Consider the following 19,462-nt stretch of genomic DNA (forward strand, 5'->3'; position numbering starts at 1 on the left):
TCATCCTAGTTAGAAGACTGATTTTTTTTTTTATTTTTAATTCCAAACTGATAATATCAAAATCACAGAAACATAGAAGTAAAATAAAATAAAATAAAATAAAATAAAATAAAATAAAATAAAATAAAATAAAATAAAATAAAATAAAATAAAATAAAATAAAATAAAATAAAATAAAATAAAATAAAATAAATAAAAAAATAAGTACAGCAAATGCTTTACTTACAAAGTTACATTAAAATACACTGCAAAAGTTTTAGATTTAACAGCATATTTTAGATGACTTGTCCCTTTGATAGGGAATTATGTAGTATTTTTATGCACCACAATATTGTCCCATATATTGTCCCATACAAGTAAGGATACAATTATTTCATGCAATAATTATATTACCTTAATATTAAATATATTAAAAAATATTTAAAATATTGTTTTCATTCCTGTTAGTTGTATGTTAATCTAGGCTGGTATATTGAATTAAGAAAGGAACTCAAACAGCAGGTAAAAAGTCCTTTCTTCTCAGATGCCTTCTAAAAATGAAGAATTTTGAATATCATCGGTAGATTTTGGTGTTTAATCAGCAGAATACTCAGAAGTATGGGTTAGATGAAGATATTTCAATGATACAATTTGTGTTTAGAGATAAAAGGCAGGGCTTTTTCTCAAATCTCTTTGACTCTTGACCTGCCCTAGAATTTAAAATCACAACCACTATAATAATATTTCTAATTTTGAAAATATTTTTAGCCAGGGAAGGGGACTGAACCCACTGTTAATTAAGATTACATTTTCAAAGGTGACCAGAAAGTGAAAAACCTTTGATGTCAGTACTAATAAGATGCTGAACATGTCCCCCTTTTTTTAACTTTTCAGAGCCTCCATCCCAACAGGTGCAGTTCATCATCCAGGAATGAGAATTATAACCTGGTCAATACAGAGATTAAAGTTCAGCCCCACCTGACAGCCATATCTGCTGTCGTCACTCTTGTGCCTTCATGTGTTTCGTTTTTGTTCCTGGTAACATCATGCAGAAGCACTGACTCATTTTTTTTTTTTTATTCCTTGTATAGCATCTGCACCTTAATAAAGGGAAAAATTATCTACAGATACCTCTTTCTCCTCCTCAGATGAAACACTGGGTAAACCTGTTTCCTCAGCTGTCACATGTGAGCTCAGTCCACAGAGACTTCCTTGTGGCCTTTGAGCACCTGGTGTGTCACTGGGGGCTTCTTCTGCAGTATTAATTATCTAACATTAGGAGAAAGCTGGTAGTGAGGGCTTCCTATGCTCTCTAAGGCAAGTTAGTCTGTCTGTGGTTTTATTCCATATTACTAGTATGAAAATGGATTTTTTTCTTTTCCCCTCTTCAAGGAGAATAGTGCCCTAAAAAGAGGGATGATCTAGTATAATTCCATATAATATTGTGTAGAAACCTTTGTTGCACAATATGAATCTGATGGATCAAACTGATGGATCGGCTCAGGGAGAATGAAACCGACCTGTCAGAATTTTTCACTTTGAATGATTATTGAACAGCTCTCAAAAGCAACAAGATAAATGAACTGCTCAGAGTGATGGAAAAAATGTTCTAAATGTTCTAAAACAACTGGAAAATATTTAAACATTACTCCTCAGTGTACTTGTGAGCAGCAGAAGACAGCAAAAAGAAAAACTGCAAGGCACTATTACCATGAATGATAATTCTTACATTCAAAGCTTCCATTTCATTGAAGTGCAGAAGGCTCAGTATTTTACTATTTGAGTAACATGGTATTCTGTAGAAAATACAGAAGGAACATGGTATTCCGTAGAAAATTGACACGTGACAGATAAATATTTGAAAAGAAATAACAATAATAATTTTTTTTTAAAAAAAACTAAAGCCTAAAGAAAGAAGTTGTTTCTGTTTTGATGAATTCAGCTTGTAAGTCTGGAAAAAAAATTGAGGCTCTGAGAAGTGGCCAGATGCTGAGATGAGGATAAGCGTCATAGAAAGCACAGTGGTGGCGTGAATTAATTTTGGGAAAGCGGTTGGAGTTTTGCAGGCAGGGATGGCATCCTGTGTACATGAAAGCCTGTGGAGACAGCATGAGCTCCAGCAGTATGAAAATGATGGAGAGTTGAAACCATGGGAGACATGAAGCAAAAAGGTGTACAGAGTTTCAAGTTGGAGTTCTCAAAACCCATGGCTCACTGAACCACTTATGTCATGAATACAATATTTTGGCAGGGCAGGCACATTACAACTGGTCAGAAAGGATGACAAAATGCCACTGGTTCAATGGAAGTTACTAGAACAGCAGCATGTAATTTTACTACAGGAAATCCCCAGATTGTCATTCTGAGAGTAAATGGGTCATTTATTATTCTTGCCTTTTTTTGCAGATGCACTGAACATCTGAAGCAGAAAGAGTATTATTAATAGTAAAAGAGACAATTCATGATCAGTCTTCCAGTGGTCAAATAAAAAACAAGTATATGAATGGAAAGTATGGACAAATAGGAAAGCAATGGGGAAAAAATACTGGTTTAGAAATACATCAAGTACATGATGTCACCTTGTTGATGAGAGAGAATAAATCAGAGGGTTACAACATTTGTGTAGGAATGTCTTGGCAAAATTCAAAACTGAATTTAGACATCCAACCTACCACAGTTTTGAAAAGCAAATTTCTTTGCCTAATGACAAAACAAAATGAAGGAACTGAGGAGGTTTATTTCTTTGAAATGAGAGTATGAATAAAAGGTTCAAAGGATTCAGTACATTTTCTTGTTAGTTCTAAAAAAAGTCGGACCCTTTGCCCAAGAATATACTCAAAAGGACTAAATAAATATGTAAAAAGGAAACATTTTCCACTACCTACAAGGAGAGAAATTCTGGGGGAGATGGCTTTTGCCAAATATTTTTCTACTCTTGATGCCTCAGCAGGCTTCTGGCAGCATTTCTTAGACAAACAGAGGGTATGTTTATGCTCCTCCAACACCTCCTTTGGGAGACACAGTTTCCCCCAGTTGCCACTGGGTTATAGTTAGCACCATAGGTGTTTCACCAGAAAATACAACCATTTTTCTCTGATGAGGGACATGCTAAGACCTGAACAGATGACACTGTGAACTGGGAAACACAGTAGAAGGCTAAGACCAATGTTTCCCAAATAACAAAAGTGCTGGGCCTTGACCTAAGTGAGATAAAAATAAATGTGAATGCCACATAGTGGGTACATTTCTTAGAAGAGAAGAGGAGAAAGAATGAAGAAAAAACAAAAAGAGGGAGGGACAGAAGGAAAGACAAAATGATTGTTTGGAATATAAGTAGGAAAGAATATAAGGAATGTAAGTACCTTACTACTAACCATAACTGCTTCTATAAACTGTTTCGTTGCCTTGCAAAAGTCATTGAATGAAAATGAGATGCAAAACATAATCAAGTGTTTCAGTGAGTTAATTAAGGAAGTCTTATCTTAAGACTATGCAAAAACCTCTCCTAAAAGTACTGTCAATGCACCTGACCAGTCTTCAAAGAGACAAAGAAACTCTCGGTATCACCAAGCAGATGAAAAAACTACACTCTATAATATATCACAGCATATCTATAATATATGAACTTACATTATAATATATGAACTTACATAATATATACAAAATATTTTTATATATATGCTATAGAATACATAATTAAAGTTAATGGTATTTCTCTTAATTATATCAATATTAAGAAAACTATTGTTGCCGTTTCCAAAACATGACAAAAGTAGCTCCTCATTAGAAGATACAAGTGTAGAAAGGAGTGAATTCAGATGTGTGATTTGATGCAGATTTCTCTGTGCAGTAGCAGAAAAAAGTGAAGTTTGAAGACAGAGTTTCATAAAATAAATTGTTCTTTTAAGAAAAAAATCTAGATTATGAATGTCAGGAGAACTACAACTAAGAGTTTTCAAAAATAAAGTGTAAATGCACAATGTGGTTTAGAAACAAAATTTAAACCCAAATCAGTTTAATAGGCTCGGTTAAAGTTTGAGTGTTAAATGGATTTTTTGTTCAATTCTATACATGTAACAATTCCAAAATTGCTAAGGCTTCCACAGCATGTCAGAGATTTTGCACATCCATAATATACACACACACAAGTTATCTCTCTGTATAAAATTAATTTGGCATATCAGAAATATTGTGCTACCTCCTGCATTTCCTAAGACCATTGATTCAATCCACATGCAGTATGTCTGATGAAGGCAAAAGCAATGGGCTTTGTGACCCAGAAGAATCGTGATGAATAGGAGAGAGATAAAACCCAAGGGAAACAAGTGATGCTCAACCCAGTTTCTCCCCACACCCTGGCCAATTCCCAGCCCATCCTGAGTGGTGATTGGCAGCTCCCAACCAACTCCCCCCAGTTTATGCAGCAGGCATGACGTTCCTTGGTATGGAATATCCCTGTGGCGAGTTTGGGACAGCTGTCCTGGCTCTGCTCCCCCACAGGTTCTTGTGCACCTCCTCTCTGGCAGGGTGTGGGAAACTGAAAAATCTCGACCTTGGGTAAACTCTAAGCAACAAGCAAAACTTCAGTGAGCTGTTAACATTATTCTCATGCTAAATCCAAACCATGGCACTGCACCAGCTACTAAGGAAGAAAATTAACTCTACTTCAGCCAAATCAAGGACACTAGGTAATACAGCAGTATAAAACTGTCACAGCAGATTGGTGCACTTGTTACCTGCATGCTTATGAGCTGAGTCATAACTTTTGTAGCCTTTTTATAGCCATGCAAGATGATATTAATACAGTCAGGTTCAACTTCAGCCCGAAAAACCATGGGCAGTGAAGGCAGTGAGGAGACACATGCAAAACAGGGAAATAGCTAACTCTGAATGCTGGGCACTCCAGAGCTCTATTTATCTTCAGTGCTACAGTGAACAAGTAAATAGGTTTTAGGAAATAGTCAAAGCCTTTAATTTTGCGTGCAGAAATGAATTAAATGCTACGAACAAAATGCTATCTTTGTGCAGTCTCTTTGGTACGATCATACTATAAGAAAACGTCATTTTTACATATCATAGCACATATTGAGGGTGCTGTGAACACAAAAGTAAACAAAAAAATGTTGCTTTAAGAAGTAAAAAATAAAAATGTGTTACTGATTTATTGTATCTTTGATTGGTAGAAGCCAAGGACAGAAACCAAGAATGGTAAAAACAAAGTGTCTTCCAAGTGTCTCCAACACCAATGAATTCACGAAAGGAATTTTTGCAAGAAATGTCTGTAAAACAGCATACTTTTGTTAATGTCATCAGACAAAAACCTGACTATGAGAAAGATGCCTCCCTGATTGGAAAATACAGGCCATCATACATCAATGGTTACCATTTGGCTGAGCTGATGTTAGGAGTTACATGATCTCAGTGCACCCTGGGAAATGTAATCCAGCTACTAAGTCCAAGAGAGAAAGGGTATGAAGAAATACGAGACTTTAAAGATAACTACCATGATGTATGGTAAAATAGTAACATTTCAGGGTTATAGAAATTACTGCTTAGCTAAGCCAAAATTTGATTTTTGACTCAACAAGCAAAGGAAAAATATTTAAATATATGAATGTCAAAACATTTCCATTTGATCAGATATATGAAAATTAAATTTACTGAACAAAATGTTCTTAAATTTTTCCATAGCCAATTTTTTTTACCGCAGTTAGCTTTGATAAATATGAGTAGAGAAAGAATTCAAACTACTAGAATTTCTCATGACATAAACCCTGTCTTTTTTGCCAATACACATAACCCTAAAAAGGGGGAGCTGTTTGCGTTTAATCAAGTTTATCTTATTTATAGGTTTATTGTCTTCATTCAGATAAAATTTATCATTGTTTTCATATCTTTGCTATTATTAGCAAGCAAAAATTTAACCTAAAAATAAGGAAATAAAAGCATTATACAGAGCTTACTTTCAGCATATGCATGACCTGTTTTACCTGAATATTTCAAGTCAAAGTAAAATATTTTTTAAAAGGCGTATGACAAATTTTGTTCCAAAGAAAAAAAAAAACAACTTTTGATCTCCTGCCAGTAGTTGCACAATATTCTCATTTTCTCAAGTGCTCTTATTCTTGAGCCTCTCAGCATCTATACTAAAGTGTGATTCAGCGATAATTTCTTCTATCTCTAATTTATGCATTGTAATCACTCTTATGAAGATGTGGTACATTTACATGAATACATTGTTAGAGTCTCTTGCTGGGAGATTTTGCTCTCAAAACTCTGCTTAAGGAAAACACCAGTGAACTGGAAGAGTGACTTATCTCCAGCTCAGTCTTCTGCCTTCAGATAAGCCTGGGGCAGCATGCCAGTGTTTGAGGGACCGTGTCCTACACAGTCTTTTGATCTGCCGTCTCAGCAGAGGTGACGCGTGGGGACCTGCTTTTGTGGCAACAAAGACACAAGAGTTGTTGATGTGTTGCAGACAGTGGATGCACCTGAGAATAATCACATAGGAATTATAGCTTTTCCCCTCAAAAGGTGGCAGGACCAGAAGCACAACTCAAGTGCAACACAACATGTTGTGTTGGAAGGAGGAGCTGGAAGCCGTTGTGCAGGAGAGATTGAGTGATATAGTGGCCATCATGGGAACATGGTGGGATGACTTGAATTACTGGACTGAAATAGTGGAGGGCTCTAAACTCTTCAGAAGGGCCAGGCAAGGAAGAAGAGGCACTTGGATAGTATTTTAGGAGTGTTTAGATTCGTCATGAAATCACAGAGTTCACAAAATGATAGTTTTCGATTCTCAGAGGAGGAAGGATGGGGAGCCAGCAGGAATGCTCGCTGAGCCATTGTCAATCATTTATGAGCAGTCCTGACTAACTGGAGAGTCCCCAGTTTACTGCAGGTTAGCTCAATGATCTTAGAGGTATTTTCCAACCTAAATGTTTCTGTGACTATCAGTAACCAAAGCAGGGCATGGTGTGGAGCGCAGTGAGGATCTGGGACTCTCACCTTTGGACCTTTGGCAATTTACTCTGAGCTTTCTAAACTGTTTGACTCAGCTGCTTGCTACAGACTATATAAATGGAGGTCCAAGTCAGAAGGCTCACTCTCCCTCTGAGGCAGCAGGGAAGACTTGAAGACAGAAGAAAAAAGAGGAAAAGAAAGGGTGGCAAGAGGGACCAGGGCTCACCATGGGCCCTGTGCAGCTCTTGCTGCTCTCCCTGCTGCTCAGCAGTGGTGTTCTCACACGTAAGTACTCTCTTTTATGTCCATGCTCTTTACTGCTTTATTTATTTATGAGCCCATTAAAACAACAATATTAAAAAAAAATAAATCAAAAGGACCATGGCTTATAGAATTAGAAAGGCAAAGATAAAATTTCTTCCCTTCATAGGAATGGGCAGTCATAGGAGGATCCCAATGCAGAAAATTCATGAATATTGCCTGATGGCGTTTGAACAGATTTAATGTATTTTGCAACTTGTAAGGCACTCACTGTTTTTCTGTAGCATTATCTTTTTAAACCCTCATGGAGCTACTGTAGCTTGGAGATACCATGCACACTTGGCTCAGCTGTTACCAACCTATTTTGCAGCAAACATGAAGAGGGAGCAGTAAAGGAAATTGTATTTGGCAGGCAATTTAAATGCAATTTTGTATTGAAGGGGCACAGTCATCAGTAAAAGAAGTAGAGGCTTTTTTTCCTAAGATCAGAAATGACAACTGAAATCAATATGATGCTATGCATTGTGAGCTATTCTTGCTTCCCAAAAAGTGGCTTTTTAGAATACAGCTCAGTAGCCTTATCTAAGGCTTCAGGGAGCTTAAGGAGAAAAGTGAGTCTAGAGGTCTGGTTTTATATGAAGGACTAATTCATCATCTTTGTTGAACTAATGTTCAGTTCTTGACTGACATTGCAAAAATGTGTTGCTATACAATAAACCTTGTTTCTAATTGTTATTAATAATATTATTAATTTTATTTTAATAGAAATAGTAGTATTTCTGTTGCTATTGTTGCTGTGACAGTCTATTTCTATACAGTTGTCTACCTAGAATTTCTAGAATGAAAACTTGGAAAGTGTACAGAGAACATGGTGAAAAGTGCTATGTGTAAATATTCATGTGTGATATCCCAAAGAATGACATAGCATCCAATAAATGCAAAAAAAAATAGTAGATTATGTTTAATTTAATTTATTTTAATTTTATTTTATTTAATTTAAATAGAGTCATATGGAACATATCTAAGACTGATTGGAGCAAATGATTCTTCTTGAATAGGCTTCCAACCAGAGCTCTTTTCCTTCAAGGAATGAACTCTAAATATTCAGAAAAGATTTATTGGCAGAGAATTTTAGTATTGATCTTCAAAGTTGTCCTTAAACATACAAAAACTGGAGTATAGCCATTCATCCATTTTGCAGCGTTTTTGTGTGGTCAAATAGACAAAAATGTAAAAGCAAAATGTTATATGGTATATTTCATCTCTCTTGTTTTACAAACTTTTTTTGTAAATAGCTTTTCCAACTTTTAATGATGTTTGTGGTTTTTTACAGAAGAAGAATCACCTGAAAATGGAAATCCAGGATGTTCAAGTAAGTGATTGCTTGCATTTCCTTTTGTTATTTTATGTCACTATTTTAACTGAATGCATCTTTCAAAGCCTGAGTTTTCCTAATCTTTTCTTCTGAACTTAACTTAAATGAAAGTCATGATAATATTCTTAAGTCCTGCTTGCCATTTATTGTAGCCATTAGGCTTTGTCCAAATAATTTTAAAACTTTCCTAAGATTGGACAAGCTGAGGTTGAGTTTCTGAACTTTCTTAAAGTTCCCATTAAGAAACTACTTTCCATTGGGTTTGTGGGTTTGTTGTTTGGTTGGGGTTTTTTTATTTATTTCTTAATTGTCAGATTCAAATTCCTTAATCTAGAAATCCCTGATTACCAATTGTGAAGCTTTAACAGTGAGGTTACATACACTAAACTTCAGCGTGGGCTGAATCTCACATTCTATTTACACTTCACAGCTGCTGCTAAGCCCACAGAATTGCGCTTAGGTATCTAACTAAATACCTGTGGAATAAATCATCAACTCTGTCAGCAAGGACAGCAATTTCTCTAAACAAGCCAAGAGTCAGGAAATGCTGACTTCAGGCGCTATCTTTGTAATGAACTCTGACTGGCCCTGACTGCTCGGTTAGATACATAATGTTCCACCACAGGGTCAAAGTACTGAACGGGTTGGTTTGTTCTTAGTCTTCAGGGTCTGGCTTTTTTTTCCTTTCTTGGGTGCTTTAGCACCATCTCCAGGCAATTTTGTTTACTTCAGGTGCTTGAACCACCTCAAAGGCTGCTGGGCTTCATTGCCAATTTCCTGTTTATTTTTGATACAATTACTATTTGTTATTTGTATTTTTAAGCTTATAATTTCTCTATTCCTTTTTCATCGATTTTTTTTTAAAGCAGAATATGAAGCAATATTTTATACTTTAACAATGTAGACACTGGTGTTACAAGTTTTTTATGAATACAGGATACCAGGATAACCAAAAGTGACAGGGTTAGTGCTGAATCTTTCAATAGCAGCTAATTTTAGGGTTAAATAGATAATTTAATTAAGTTTTCAAATTTTTTAACGATGCTGATTACCGTATGACAATTAGCTGTTATTGCAATAATTCTGTTCAGCAATTACATTAATATAATCTCAGATAAAACATTATTAAAGTATGAAAAGCTTATAAAAGTGATAGTGCAGTGAGGAAATAAGAGATTTATAGTATTAATTTGTTGTCATCCCTGTGTATGAAATGGTGTGACATAAAGGGCAATATTAAATTTGCCATTGGCTTCTGACATGACAAAGATTTGATAAAAGAAGAATAAGCTACATTCCTGCGGGGATGGGCAGGCAAAGTTATACAGATTTGATGATGGGAATTTGGGTTTACACTGGGATTACCTATCTTTGGTTTTTCTATACAAGTAGATCAGGACTGTATATGGTCAAGCAGCCACAAATAACCACAGAGGAGCAATTTAGGAAATTGCCTTTCATTCAGGATCACAACAGAATCAGTTCCAGTGAGTTGCTCAGTTTAAATCAGAGGAACAATAATTTCCGCTTCAGACTGATCTAGAATGCTCCAACACAGACACTTCAAGTGCCTGATCATCATCTTCAGTTTAAAACAATGCCTGTAGTTTTAGCGGAAGCAAATTGTGATTGAGGATATTGTTTGGCTTATGTTACTCATTCCAGACACCAAAGGAATATCTTATATACCTGTATTTGACAAGGAGTCTATTTCTTCCTCTTTATATATATATATAAATATATGTATATATTCATAGGAATGACCACGTTCATTCCTGCTTGCAGGGTTTAAAATTTCAGATGATTGGGTCTGAGGGCAACAGGGACAGGTTAGATACAGGTGAAAATAATTATTTTGAGGAAGCCTAATAGGTTTTGTGGCTTCCTTTGATAGAAAGAGAAACACCTCTGGAAATGTTCCCTCCTGCGCTAGTCTTAGTCATGATTTAGTGCTTTTCCCCTGTCCTGGATGTTCTTCTTGTAACTAAAGCTTATATCCATTAAAAATAATCTACCCTAGTAACATTTTCTGATCTAATGAGTGAATTAGAGTAAATCATATTTCAGAGAGTCTGTGGCAGAAAGATCCTCCATAAGTTTGTGTGAAATTGTATTGAGGAATGGTAGTTTTGGTGTTCTATTTCTGTGGGTTTTTTTCTTTCAGTCTCAGTCATGTGACTAGTAAAGCAGCTCCTTGCATTTGCATTATGATGGAAAAACCTGAGCTGAAAGGAATCTTTTTATTACCAATTTGAAAACTGCAATTTGATTGGCTCAATTTAGAAGCCATAGAGTAGTTTTTAAAACAATTTCACACTTCAAGTTTTCTCCTGTTTTTCTCATTTGCTTTTTGGGTGTGATTTGAAGGACAGGTGGGGTCACACTGTCAGGTCCCATCCGAGCAGTGGACCCCAAAACTTATGCTGCTCCCACAAATTTTCTCCTATACTTCAGAAAGTACCCAACTGACATGAAGGCATCACTTCTCTGTCTGAAAGATATTCCTGTAAAAGGAGTTTTTACAGGGGTGTGGGACTTCAGGCTTTCTTTTTTTGGCATTAATATTAGTTACACAACACTAAGCATGCACTGTAAGGATTACATTTGTATATCCTACCCAGGTCATAAACACTCTCATTTTCCCAATTGCAGAGGATGCAACCAGATTTAAACCCCTCAGAAAATATGTTTACTCATATGAAGCAGAGACATCAAGTGGGATCACAGGAACAGCAGATTCTCGAAGCGGCTCAAAGATCACTTGCAAGGTAGGCAAAGAGGAGTAAATACACCCAGTTGGGGACTTTGTAATTAGTTCCTAAATAGTTGGGGACTTTTACATGAGGAAGGGGCATGACCTGGTACTTCAGTTCTCCTTAGCTCCCAGGCTCAGTCTACCAATGTCCATCAAACATTCTGAAGTTGAAATAAAATAATTTATTGATGCCATGAAGAACACACGAGAGCCTGCTGATGGTAACTCAAGACAATACCAGACCTGTAGGAGTAAAAGGTCCCATAGACCATTTAAGTACCCACTGTAATCTTATCTTGCCCAAAACTTTCTCATCATGATTTGAGGGTTTTTCCTGAAATGGAATAACTGGAAAAAAATATTTTTTATTTAGCACATACTGTTCTGATAGAGTTTAAGTACATTGATCAGTGTAATGACTCAAGTTTTCATACAGTTCTAATACTCAAAATTCTCAGAATCTAAGTTGCTCATTTAGTATGATTTAGTATGATATGCTATTCCCCAAGCAATTGCCCTCTTATCTCTTCTGTGGAGTTACCTTAAGCTATTTAGAGCACTTTGGAGTCTTTCCCAACTGCTGGTGGCAGGGTAATCCTGGCACTTTACAAGACCCAAGGAATTTTCAAAGCAGCATCAGGGTGATCCTGGAAATGTGGTAATGCTAAAAAGAATAACATATAATATTTGTGTTTTCAGGTTGAACTGGAGGTACCCCAGCTGTGCCGCTTCATCCTGAGGACAATGCATTGCTCCCTGAGGGAGACATTTGGCGTTGACACTGAGGGAAGGGCTATCCTGAAAAAGTCCAAGAACTCTGAGGACTTTGCAAGTGCCATGTCCAAGTAAGCAATATCAATTATCTTCAATACTTGGGACCTTAACATGGGACAGGCTGCACTGTAAACAGTCCATCCTGATTATGTTTTTCTGGGCATGGAACACATTTCATGCTAACATGGTAGATTTATAAGCTGGTTCCACAGGAAAACTCTCCCTGATACACTTTAATATTAATATAGATCTCAATTGCCAGTAGGGAAGGGAATTTTTCATACAAGATTTTCACCTGGAACTGTTTCTTAATTTCTGTCATCTACATCAGGATGTTGTTGGGTAGTGCCCCAAAAGATTCTTGCTAGTATAATTATCTTTCCTTCTTGTAAACACATTCTCAAATGGCTGCACTCAGCTGGTTTGAGATAATTTTCCTTTGCTAACAGACTGTGCAATAGAAAGGTATTTGAGACTGAAGTCCAGATTTCCAATCCCAATCTCTGATGGCCTGTGTAGCTAATCTTTTCCTTACTTATCTGATTTTGTAACTAATTTCTTCTACTCCCTCCACCCAGCTAGTCTCTAGTGCTTGTCAGTGCATATTTTATTCATGCTCCTTCATGTTTCTTTCAGTGCCTCAGTAGTCATCTTGAGATCTCACAAGCTAGAGATCTCAACCCAGTTTGAGACAGTTAAAATATGTTTAACAGACAACAATTAAGGTTTTATTTAAAGACTCTGACTAGTAGTCTTCCTTCCCATCATTTTGTAGCCTATTGCAGTAGTTAATAATTACCTCATTCTAAAAATTTATTTATCTCCTCTCTGAAATTATGCAATTCCAACTTTCAGACATTGCTCTTGGTATTTGCTTGCCCTTAGATGATGTAATCTGGTGAAATCAAAATGTCCTTGGTTAGAATTTTGTTGTTTTAATAGTAATACTTTCTGTTAGTAACAGTAGTGAGTAGTAAATAATGCTAGACCAAGATAAACATGATGCTTTAGCTCAGCAGGTTATTGATAACATGTTCTGTGTGGCTTTAATATGATTTCATACTAATGTTGTTTTTCTGGGGGGCAGGAATGAGCTAAAATTCAGCATTCAGGATGGAACAAAAGTCAAGCTGTATCCAGAGAAAGATGAGCCTCTGAACGTACTGAATCTCAAGAGAGGTATCATCTCAGCTCTCCTTGTGCCAACAGAAACGGTGGAAAACATACAAACAATTCCAATGGTAGGTCTTTTGAAAGCATTCACTTCATTGTGCTAACCAATGGAAAAAAGCTCACCTAGACAGAGTTATTCCTGAATATCATTTTCAAAAGGCCTGGACATTCAGATCAGAAAGGGTGCCTTTCAATTAGATCAGAAAATGTCTGACAGCATGAGCAAAGGCACTGACTTCTTTCTTCTTTCCAGGATACTGTGTACGGAAAGTGTGACAGTGAAGTTGAATTCAAATCCAGAAAAGGGAATGTTGCAGAAGATATTTCAATTACCAGGTACCTGAAAGGCTGTGACAACTTCAGTCCCATCAGAGATCATGTCAGCCCTATTGCCATTGTAAAAGGACTAGTAAGTATGCCATTAAAAATTATATAATGTAACATTTTTCACACCAGCACTTAAAATGATAAACAACTTCTACCATGATTACGTTTTATATTTATTTTTTGAAAATGTAATTTTTCTGCACCCTTTTCTTAGATCAGACTGCAGTATTGTTGCCTGTCAATAGAGAAAAACAGATGCAGAAAGAGTGTAATTAACCTTCTTTCATGTTCTTCTCTATTTTAAAGGACAGCTTTTCATATAAGGAGTTAGTACTATTTGTTATTCAGTAACCTATCAGAGTATAGCCAAATTTTTAGTTTTGTGGGTCAAAATTTTCAAATTTCCAGTTTTATCTAAAACATGTAGTCCTCCAAAATTCTAAAGTGTATGTGAGGTCCAGGAGCTCTAGATGCCATGAAATAAATGATTTGACAAAATGTTCAGTCTACCTGTTAATCCACAATGACCAGATGCACTTGCTTGCATGAATAGCGTCAGATTTCTTTCTGATATCCTGGCATCTGTGCTTTTGGTGTTTTAACAAAAAAAAAAATAAAAAAAATGCTGAAAACACATTTTATGATTTCTGCCACTTCTACAGCTTTTTGTAGAAGTCTTGTCACAAGACTGAAATTAAAGAGGAGTAATGTAAAGAGAACATCACAGTGGTTGCAAGGGGACTGAGTTATTCCAAAAATTACAAATTGGTTTTATGAAGGAGCCTTTGTTATAGGCAGCAGGGGATCAATCATGAAGTAACTACTAACCCAAACACCTCAACAAGGCCTGAGGGAACATTTCAGTGGGATTTTTGCCTCAGAAGAGACTTAAGTCCAAAGATTGTTACTGGCACAATTTTGTCTTTGTGTAAGAACGATTCCAGTTATGCACCTTCATTTCCAATTGTAACTGTTAATCTTACAATGAAACTGTCAGCCTTTAAAACTATGATTGTTTCCTATTCTACTCAGTAAGCTGACTGCCAAACTATTTATTTTACAGAACAGCCCATTATCTACCCTTCTGAAGAGCACTCAGTTCTGTCATTACAATATTGATGCAAAGAAAAGGCACATAAGAGATGCTGTCTGCAGTGAAAAACATCTGTTTCTGCCTTCCTCATACAAGTGGGTTGCTCACTATTTGTCATTACCCTTTATTTACAAATATCCATTTTAAATGGTGGTGTACCACAATCTGCCCTGATTTCATCCCTAAATAAACATTTTGTTTTTAAGAGGACAGGAGGCCTGTCAAAACCTTGTAAAGGCATTTGGGCTCACCTAAAGCACTGAATTTTTCTTTCTTTCCTAGAAATCGCTATGGTGTCATGACAGAGGTGAACCAGACTCTGAAGCTTGAAGATACCCCAAAGATCACTAACAAAAACTTTGATGGAGGTATAGCTGCAGTTCTCAATATTATAAATACATAGACAAAATAGGATTTTTTTTTTGTGAATTTTTTATAGTGAATTAATTAAAGATGAGGAGACCACATAAATTCATCATTTTAAAATAAATTTTATTAACTTAGTATGGAAAAGTTTGAGTATAAAATAGGAAAAGCTGAGAAGTTTATAAACACTATTAAATAATCTTTGTGTTTTCATTTTAATTTTAAAATTATTCTTTATAATTAAAAATGCTTAATTTGCTTGAAAAGTAGTTTTAATCTTATTGGACATTAGTTTAATGACCCCTTTTCAGTTACCCGTAATTTCTTATCCATCTTTTGGCTTCAGTGCCAAATGTAAACCATCCATTATTACTATATATTTTGTTCTGAAGCATACTTTTCTGACCTGGAATTGTTAGTCCCAGTCATAAAATATTTCTTATAACATATATTTATTAAAAGTTGGAAAAGCAAACTGTGCTAATATGAGAGGTGTTAAAGAATAATCTTCATGAAAATATAAAAGAATGTATGCAAATATTCAACTTTTGGGACAATTATATCAAATTCTGTGCCATTATTTCTGTAAACCATTCAGCTGTTAAACTTCAATAGTTATCATATAAAATAATGTACAAACTTTTTTATTTATACTGAATGTATCACAAGATAAAAATTAACATAGCTCCCTGGTAGAGAGATAATGAATGCATTTTTTTCCAATTTCTAGATGCACTGGAAGAGAAGGGACTTGCACTGGAAAGTACAGATGCCAAACTGTCCAGGCAGGGTGATGCTGTTCTGAAAACCCTGCAGGAAATGCAGAAAATTACAGCCTCCCAGGAGAACCAGCAGAGAGCAAGACTCTTTTACAGATTTGTTTCTGGGCTGAGAAGTTTACATAACAGCACTCTTGGCTCTCTTGTTCCAAAGATGATGGAAACCTCAAGGTATGTTTCAGCAGTTCACAGAGCAAGAACACCACACATCAATGCCATGGCAAAACCATGCTATCGTTGATGATTTGCTGGTTTTAAATTGGAGGTGTATTAGAGGTAAAGAGAGGCTTTCAGAAAGATAAGTGTTATGAGAACTACACAGAGAGGGAAATAAGGAAGGGACTATCGAGCCAGCTGTGTGTGCCTGACAATCCTTTGGATGTGTTTTTATAGCCAAATATCTTTCAGGCAGCTTTGCTCAAGGACAATGGCTGTAATTCCGTGAATTAGAGCAACAAACTCAGTTTTGAGTATGAGACTTCAGCAGACATGGAAAAGTGCTATTGTTTGGTGGACCCTGCCCTCCACTCCACACCCTTAGTCTTCTGTCCCAGCTGGGCTTGAGCCAGTTCCCATATACTTTATGTCTTCCATCTGTAAAGCAAATAGAGCCTCAGTCTGGGTCAATGTATTAGATGATAATACTTAAAGTTGTGGAAAAGTCTGTTGTGAAGGGAAAAAAAAATATATGTCCATGTAATGATCATATCATTAATACTTACTTGTTCTAATTTAATTGGGTTATAACTTGTAAAACCAAGAAGCTTCTTTTTGGTAAGAAATTGCATAATTTGCTTCCAGTCACACATAAACTTACATCATTTGTATTAAAACACCTTAATAAATCTGCCATATGTTTGTTTCAAACAGTCAACATGCAGTGATAACTGCAAACAGGGAATTAATTGATAAAAGTCATCTCTTCTCCTTTCAGCTCCATCACCGTCCAGGCCCTGGCCCAGTGTGGGACTCCAGAGTGCTTCAGTGCAATCCTTCAAATCCTGCGAACTGGAAACGTGAATCCACTCGTGGCAGACCTGGTCACATACACCCTGGGACTGTTGCCTTCTCCAACTCCACAAAGAATACGGGAAATTCTTAACATGGCCCAGTATCAGCCAAGCAGAGCTTCATTTTATGGCTTGAGTCATTCTGTTACTAAGTAAGTAATGATGGCATGCAATTGTACAAAATTACAGCGCTTAGAGTAAGCCCTAAGAGTGTTCACTTTTGGAGAATGTTTTTATTTCCATGTATTTGCTCTTTAGGAATAAAATATAGACATTTCCCAATTTCCTCTTTGTTTCTGATGTGTTTATCCATTTCTTTAGGTTCTACAATGAGAAGACGATTGTGACAGAGGAAATAGCAGATGTTGCAGACTTCATGGTATCACTGCTTGGCACTGATTGTTCTGGGGAAGATGAACTCACGTACCTGACACTGCGGGTATTTTTCTTTCTTCTTTCCTTATGCAGGCTATTTTTGTAATGCTAATATTATATTTAATATATTATATTCATTATATTATATCATTATATTCATTGTATTATATTATCACATATTATAGCATATTATCACATATTATCACATATATTACTGTACTTCTCTTGGTGGAGAGGAACCTTTTATCATCTTTCTGTGTTTTCATCACTGCCAGGCTATTGGAAACATGGGTGCAGTAATGGAGAAAGCTAAACCCAGTGTGAAATCTTCTCTGAAGACATGTATCAGAAATGAAGCTGCATCACTTTCAGTTCAGAAAGCAGCCATCCAGGCATTCAGGAAAATGACAATTACTGAAGAGGTAAATTGGTCGAAAGAACCAGGATAAACTGTTCTCAGTTCACCTTGTCTGCTCGCAGGAGTTACTGAATATGCAAAACTATTCCCATTGTTTCAACTCTGCTATCTCCCTTTTAGCTGTCTCCAGCTTTTCAGAACCCCTTTAGTAAGTTTCCTTACACATATCTGGGAAATCTCCTGACTTAGATGGTGTTGCTCTTTTGAGATGCAGTTCCTTTGTATAGATAATCTCAGTTTAAATGGGAAGTTCAGATCTGTTCCTTTAAGTGTCTTAAATGGAGTTCTGCTTATTTAAAGGCGGTGTTAACTAATGAATTACCCCAGACTTAAATGTATTTAACTTAGAAAAAAATCATGTCCCTATTTTATACTGCCATTTGTTGTCATTGTTAACAATACTGGGTAGATTTTTTTTTGCATTGTGTTTAATAAGCATCATTATACAAGCATTTCTGCTGAGTATGGTGAGATAGTTTCAGTCTTAAAAAATTTTTTCTCCTAAAGATATGCTCTTGTTTCCAGACAAGGCTTAAAAAATCTAAAACTCATGTTCTCAGATTCAGTTTAATACATTTAAGTTTTTAAATTATTGCTTAGTTTTAAACTATGTTTTTAATTTTCCTGCAGCAGTAGATTTTGATCACTTTCTTCTCCCAGTTTGAATAATCTTTTTTCAAAATTTTGACAGTTTGTCTGCACATATAATTCCCAACAATCAAAAATCAGAATCCTTAAGTAAAAATGTAACCTGTATGTATAAGATTAAAAAAAAAATAAAGGATAAAAAAAGGCCAACCAAAAAAAGATGAGGGGAAAAAAGAGGGGAAAAAATTGAAAGTATAACAAAATAAAGGGTAATAGAGAATATTTATAAGATCATTTAGTGACAGTACAAGGGGGAATGGGTTCAAATTAAAAGAGAGTAGGTTTAGATTAGACATTAGAAAGAAATTCTTTACTGTGAAGATGCTGAGGCCCTGGCACAGGTTTCCCAGAAAAGCTGTGCATGCCCCATCTCCGGAAGTGTTCAGGGCCAGGTTAGAGGGGGCTTTGAGCAGCCTGGTCCAGTGGAAGGTGTCCCTGCACATGGCAGAGGAATTGGGACTAGATGGTCTTTAAGGTCCCTTCCAGCACAAATGGTTCTGTGATCCTCTGATTCTATGAAAATCAGTTTTAATAAAGCCATAACTTCTATGATGTTTTCTAGCAGAAGAAAGTTTAGCAAAATAAATTCAAAGAAACTGTTGTGATAGGCTGTAGAAATAATGTACAAAAATAGGTATGCAGTCACTAAAGACTTGGACTCAGTGGGTCCCTTCTAATTAAGAATATTCTGTGATTATTTTACCCTATATATTCCCAAAAGTGTTTAGCAATATCATCCATGAGACAGTTCATCAAAGTAAATCTTTATTTATATAGGACCGTTCAGCACTTCTCAAGGCATTCCTAGAACTGGATGCACCCACAGACAAACGTCTAGCTTCCTATCTCCTAGTGATGAAAAATCCTTCCCCAAGTGATCTCGCAAAGATTTTGAGAGTCCTCACAAAGGAGAAGAGCGAGCAAGTGAAAAGCTTTGTTGCCTCTCACATTGCCAACATTCTGGACTCTGAAGAACTGGGCATTGAAGAGTAAGTGAAATTTAGGTGTATTATTGGTCTCATTGGAAGAAAAAGGTTTTTGACCATAATTGCAGTAGTAGTTATCTAGCAGTGGAGTTTCTGATTGTTTTATCTGTTTATTTGAACAAGCACATCAGCTGAGTAAACTGGCTTTGTCAGAACAGTGCTAGATAATAGTCTTTC

The 19,462-nt window shown here is 36.1% G+C and overlaps 1 protein-coding gene across 1 annotated transcript in view; it reads left to right on the forward strand.

The window, feature by feature from the left end:
• Positions 1-7,073: 7,073 nt before the first annotated feature.
• APOB (apolipoprotein B) overlaps positions 7,074-19,462 on the forward strand; it is a 35,425-nt gene continuing 23,036 nt past the window's right edge. The window contains 13 exon segments of the mRNA XM_058834581.1: positions 7,074-7,230; positions 8,540-8,578; positions 11,234-11,349; positions 12,036-12,181; positions 13,198-13,351; positions 13,537-13,692; positions 14,674-14,798; positions 14,986-15,071; positions 15,800-16,019; positions 16,783-17,010; positions 17,180-17,297; positions 17,509-17,655; positions 19,077-19,288. Coding sequence (XP_058690564.1) covers positions 7,173-7,230; positions 8,540-8,578; positions 11,234-11,349; positions 12,036-12,181; positions 13,198-13,351; positions 13,537-13,692; positions 14,674-14,798; positions 14,986-15,071; positions 15,800-16,019; positions 16,783-17,010; positions 17,180-17,297; positions 17,509-17,655; positions 19,077-19,288 — 1,805 coding nt within the window. The 5' untranslated portion in view covers positions 7,074-7,172.

The sequence above is a fragment of the Poecile atricapillus genome, chromosome 3 (genome assembly GCF_030490865.1).
Source record: "Poecile atricapillus isolate bPoeAtr1 chromosome 3, bPoeAtr1.hap1, whole genome shotgun sequence".
NCBI classification, from domain to species: domain Eukaryota; kingdom Metazoa; phylum Chordata; class Aves; order Passeriformes; family Paridae; genus Poecile; species Poecile atricapillus.